At 37.9% G+C, this 6,000-nt stretch overlaps 1 protein-coding gene across 2 annotated transcripts in view; it reads right to left on the bottom strand.

Annotated features, from left to right (window-relative positions):
• Positions 1–6,000, bottom strand: part of PLCL1 (phospholipase C like 1 (inactive)) — a 336,529-nt gene that overhangs the window by 74,904 nt on the left and 255,625 nt on the right. For both annotated transcript variants that reach the window (XM_040475776.1, XM_040475777.1), the window contains exon 2: positions 1,559–4,033. In XM_040475776.1, the coding sequence (XP_040331710.1) occupies positions 1,559–4,033 (2,475 nt within the window). The remainder of the gene's footprint in view (positions 1–1,558; positions 4,034–6,000) is intronic.

The following is a 6,000-nucleotide window of genomic DNA, read 5'->3' as shown; positions in this document are numbered from 1 at the left end:
AAACACATAATATGTGGAAAGGATATATTTTTAAGAATTGCATAGAAATAAATAAAATCTACTTGTAACATACAAAATACGATGTAGAAATGACATAACTAATCTGAAACAGGGATTTATAGTAGCTTTGAATTATGTCAGAAAAAGTCATGTAGAAGATGCTAATATTTGGAGCCTATTTTTAAAACAGTGGCTAAGGCAACCACCTCAAATAAATGCTCACCATCTAAGTGTTTATATGTAATTTATGTGTCATACTATTTTCTACCATTTTAGCTATTTAAACTGATTTTAAGTCTATGTTGAATTTCTCTGTGACATAATGTAAAAACAAAGTCTTCACCAAATGATGGATTTGAGGTTCAGCATCACCTGACTAAAAACCATGAATGATTTTTGATAGTCAGCAATTCTGGATTTAAAGCCCAACATTCCTATTTACCTCCTATTTCCATTTCCTATTTGGGAAATCACCTAACTTCTTCTAGCTTGTTTTCTGTCTTGAAAGTAGGGATTTTCTGGGTGAGAATTACTATTAGAATGTTAGCTAAAGGAGCAAATTAGGTGCATTGAAAAATATTCCTCTTTTGTTCTGCTCTCAGGCTTCTACTTCTGCTAACCAACACCTCCTTGAGTATTGCAGGAACTCAGTATTTGTTGTTTGATGGTTTCTAAGTAATATGAGCCTAGAATAAGTACATTCAATGGTACTGAAGAAAGAAATTGGCAACCATCTCTGATTACAACATTAATAAAGGGAAAGAAACTAACATTGAATTCCCACATGTCAGCACCAGGAAATTTACATATACTGTCATTTAATTCTAATAATAATTCTGTGATGTATTACTATTTTCATTACCTTATTTGGACAAAACTGATGATCAGGGATCTGAAAAACTTCGCTCAAGATCATAAGGGGATAGAGTTTAAGCCAGAATCCATGTTCTTTCAACTTTCAATTTAACCACATTTCTAAGAGAAGGCTACCTAGTTTTCAACATGTTCAAGTGCTGAATATTGTTTGTTTAGTTGTGTTTTCTAATGGGAGTAATTTATTATTGCTGTTGTACACTTAACTAAAATAAACTGAAGGCATTATATTTGTTTATATGACTTCAACTTCCCTTTCATGTTCATATCTGCAAATATTTTACATTATACTTGTAACTAGTATTGTACGTATATATAATATTTTGTATATTGTACATACATATAATATTTTATAGTCTTCATATACACAACGCCATATATCTATTTGGTTATGTGGTAGGGATATCTAATGGATGTATAAAGCATTTATATTAGTTTGTTTAGTTCAGGCCAAATTTAACATATAACATATAAATTTAACATATAAATTTAACATTTATAATCAGACACATGAAATATATCTGCTTTTACAGGTAGCACTTAATTTGGTGGTTTATGAGTTTATACAACCTTTCTGGTAATTTTTTTCTGTAATCAGATCACAAGTAAAATACAATGTTCCCTGGTAAGAGAAGGGTAGGAAGAAGTAGGAGCAGGTTGGGGGAAAGTTTGGGATTTTTCCTACCTGCATATTTTCTCTCATATCTATGGCTTCTCGTAAAGGATGAACTGCTATTTTAAAGATGTCATCTATGGTCTTAAGACCAATATTCCTGAGCATGGTATATTCTCGAACTTTCTTCCCCATTCTCACTGACAGGCTGCGCTTCTGTGGCTTTCCTCCTCCACTTCGATTAGTTATTGCTATGTGGACAAAAAGGGTTACATGCTCCATGATGTCACCCACAAAAGAGCGCAGGGGAACATGCCGATATCCAGGCTGCAAACATTCAAATGGTATTGTATATTGTCCTATAAACTCATCCCCAATGTAGTCATCATCTAGAACAACAAAACGGATCATGGCCAGCTCAGGTAGGTTTACTTGAAACTCAAAAGTTTCATCAAAAATAGGGTTATCACTGTTTTGCTGTACAGTTTTAGTTCTTTGTTCTGAACAGTCTGCTGGAATTCCATGTATCTCTATACAAACATAAGGATCTATGACATCTCCTTTGGCACAAGCTCCCTTGGGCTTTGGAAAATTCTGACCACTGATGATCTTGATATGAAGAGCTAGAGGAGACACCCCGGGTACGATGCCCTTTGTGTTTGCACTGAAGTAAGAAACTTCATCTCGCATGATGGACGGCCTTAGAACATAACCACATCCTCCGTTTTGAAGAAACCAGCCTGTGTGAAGATCCATCATTGGACCGGGAGTCTGAAAATTCATTGCCACAATCTGACAGCCACAATTCCAAAAGTCCTGTGGATTCAAGTTACTGGAATCGATCCTCATGGCACTTGGATAGATTCTTGATAAGAACTTCTTATTATAATTTACAAAATCCTCTGGGTATTCATTCGCAATTCGGCTGGCCTCTGTTTCACTAAATGAACACATTTCCCAGTAGTTTTGACTTTTCATGGACAGTTCAAAATCCCTATATTGAACAGATTTACAGATAGAGACCAAATCAGAGAGCTCCCTACACAGCCAGATCTGCTTCTGCTCACCATTGTAATCTACTGACAGCCTTCGAGACATTTCCGCTTCCTCGTCTTCATCTGTGACCTCTCCTTCTAAAACATCTGGGTCAGAAGGCAATTTCTTTCCTTTGACGATAATCATTCTTTTTAATTTTTCTGGTGATGGGAGGTAGGTTTCTGATAGCAAAGGTGCCTCAGTATAGAGCTTATTGCCAAAGACCTTTTTCATTTGTTGAACCATTACCTTCTGCTGGGGTAGGGAGCAGTGATTTCCCAAGCAAAGAATGAGTGGGTATTCAGAAGCAACGAAGGCAAATTTGTTTATCACCTCTATGACACTTCGAAAGGAAAGGTGTGTTGTCACATTATTTCGATTACAAAGGATGGGTTCATTGTCTGAACCATCACTTACATCGAGTTCAATGCTTCGACAGCCCATTTTCAAAGCTCTAACATACCCATTAATATCAGCAGGCCCCCTAAACTGGTCTTCTATGAGATAGGTGTTATGAGAAGCATTGATGTAGTAGTGAGATAATGGCTGGGTCATATCTTGAGCAACCTTTTTTTGCTCAGGATCAAAAATGTCACATTCTGGTGACAACAGATACTGGGTAAAGCCATCAATTGCAAGAAACCCTTTCTGACGGCCATCTTCAGAAAGTTCATATCTTCGAATAATGTCTAAGCACATATCCTCGGTAATATGGGCAACTCCTTGTTCAGCTTCTAAAAAGAGCATGAGATCATTAGCATCCAAATATTCTTTATTTTTAGATATCTGTACCAGTAAGAAATACACTTCCGGCCTGGTGCAAAGTTCACAAAAAGCTTCACAAAATTCCTCTTCTGTCACTCGTGTGGTTAGTTTTTCTTTGCTCTTCTGGATTTCTTTAAACTTTAGCCTGATCTTGGATTCCTTCAGGGTAGGGTTGAGTTGTTTTATCAACTCTACAGAGGTGTCTTCCAGCATAATCCCATTGCCGTCAACATCTGCTGCTTCGAACACTGTTTTCAACCACATGAACCTCGGCGTGTTCCGGTTGCCCTCTATAAAGTCAAGGGGCTGCTTACTTCGAGAAACCAGGTACCGCAAACCTGAAACCCAGATGTTCGCTACATCCGCCGAATTGGCAACTAGGTCCAGAGACTCGTAGTTTTCCCCGTGGAGTATGGAAAAGGCACAGTCCTCACAAATCTGGTCAGCAAGGCCATTGTTTCTAAATGTTTCTGTGTTCTTCCCCAGTCTGATTTCTTTTATGGCAGAAATGTCAAGCTTAGCTTTCTCTAGGTCTTTCTTGGAAGGTTCCCAGCGAAGAGCTTGGAGGTCTGTGTCCAGAGTGAAAAAACGGTTGTAAATACGAGAATTTGGCCGGACCTTCTTCAGTTCGCAGCCAGCTTGCATGAAGCTGATGCAGTCGCTCGCACTGCTGATTTTCTTTTCTGACGGCATGCTGCTGAAAGACACGGTTTTCTTTCTTCCGCCGCATTTTTGGTTAGAAGGATCCTGTAAAATAAGTTGAAAATAAGGAATCAATTTTCCCTTAGAAAATAGACAAAATTCAATAACAGTCTATGAACTCCTCAGACTCCATTCAGATATTAGGATTATTTGGACAGAGGCTGGCCTAAATTCACATTTTCACAATTCCAGAAAAAGACAAATTGCCAAGAAAATTGATATTATTAGCTTTAGAAAGAAAAACTTATTTTTCAAATGCCTGGTGTTCTTTGAAATAAAAGCAACTATTAAGTTAACTACAAATCACTCATTTGTTCATTAAAGCAGATTCCCTAAGAACCACTACATGTAGGGACGAGCTCAAGTCCCTATAGATATGTGAAAGAAATAATGCTGGATTTCTTTAAAAAGTTTTCTTCATTTATACTTTGCAACAATTTAAGTTTTAAACTTAAAACTAGTTCAAATAAAAGATTTTCACCTTAATATGCTTTATATCAAAAAGGACTGACAATATGCCTTTTTTATTTTTTTTAAATATTTTTTTTATTTTTTTTCAACGTTTATTTATTTTTGGGACAGAGAGAGACAGAGCATGAACGGGGGAGGGACAGAGAGAGAGGGAGACACAGAATCGGAAACAGGCTCCAGGCTCTGAGCCATCAGCCCAGAGCCTGACGCGGGGCTCGAACTCCCGGACCGCGAGATCGTGACCTGGCTGAAGTCGGACGCTTAACCGACTGCGCCACCCAGGCGCCCCGAATATGCCTTTTTTAAATGTTTATTTATTTTTTTTATTTTTGAGAGGCAGAGAGAGAGCGAGTGACTGCAAGCAGGAGAGGGGCAGACAGAGAGAGAGAGGGAAAGAGAGAATCCCAAAGAGGCTCCACACTGTTGGCACAAAGCCTAACACAGAGGCTCTGTGAGACCATGACCTAAACGTAAGTCAGGTGTTTAACCCACTAAGCCACCCAAGCACCCCAGGACTGACAATATACCATAACTAAAAGTCACTTTTTCCCCCTCAAACTATTTTGAGGGAAGTAAGTTTCTTGAAAGTCAGATTGGAAGCCAATGACAAACGGATGACTCTCACTTGATTAAATTTGTAGACTGAAGTACACAGTTTAGATGAACTTTATGAGAATCAGCACCTGTGTTTCAGTATAAAGCTATTAGCAGCCACAGCTCAGAACTAAACAGAAATCCTAATGGTTCCACTAACTCTTAAGGTTCTTCCAATGTAAATTAACTTTTCAAGCCTTTCACCACAGAATTTCACAGAGAACACTTGCACCTTGCATTTTACCTCTTTCTGAAAGTGTCTGCATCTTAGTCTCACAGAATCCTCAGCCCATTTTGCCACACTTCCCTGAACCACAGTGCTGATGGCATCAGACTTTCTGTGTTCAGATTAGTGTGCCTTAAGCAGGTTAATTATTTCTTGTGGCTGCTTTGTTCTTGGATATATCTTGACCTTCTCACATATTGTCTTTCCCAAATTATAGGTCCAATCCTTGTATTCGTAACATAACAGATATCCTCTTAGTCCCAGACTGTCCACTGTATCTATCACTCCCAATTCCTTTACACTGAGCATCTGACCAATGCCACTTAAAACTGGATACTCTTTTATACTTTCCTCTGTTAAGACCACAGACTGAAGTTGATAATGTTCCCAACCAGATCACCAATTCATATAATTCTCCCAGGAACTAATTATGCAAAAGCACCTAAATGCATGTTTACAGTGACTGATTTTATAAGCATAGCAAAACAGCAGCAAAGTGTCAAATGCAAAAGGCATTGTCCTTACATAAAAATAACTAGTCTCAAGCTGTAATTTTCTGCTCAGTAAATATATGACTTTAGGTAAGTCACTTAGCCTCCCTGATTCTTAATTTCAGCTTTTAAATAGGAATCAATAATCCTTACATATAATAGTGTTGTTGTGAGACTCAAAAGGAAGAGTGTGCATGAATATTCTTTGTAAACTGTAGGTGCTTATTGGA

The sequence above is a fragment of the Herpailurus yagouaroundi genome, unplaced genomic scaffold (genome assembly GCF_014898765.1).
Source record: "Herpailurus yagouaroundi ecotype Mexico unplaced genomic scaffold, PumYag 140, whole genome shotgun sequence".
Taxonomy (NCBI): domain Eukaryota; kingdom Metazoa; phylum Chordata; class Mammalia; order Carnivora; family Felidae; genus Herpailurus; species Herpailurus yagouaroundi.
The sequence above is the reverse complement of the archived record's forward strand: the minus strand, read 5'-3'. Positions and strand labels throughout refer to the sequence as shown.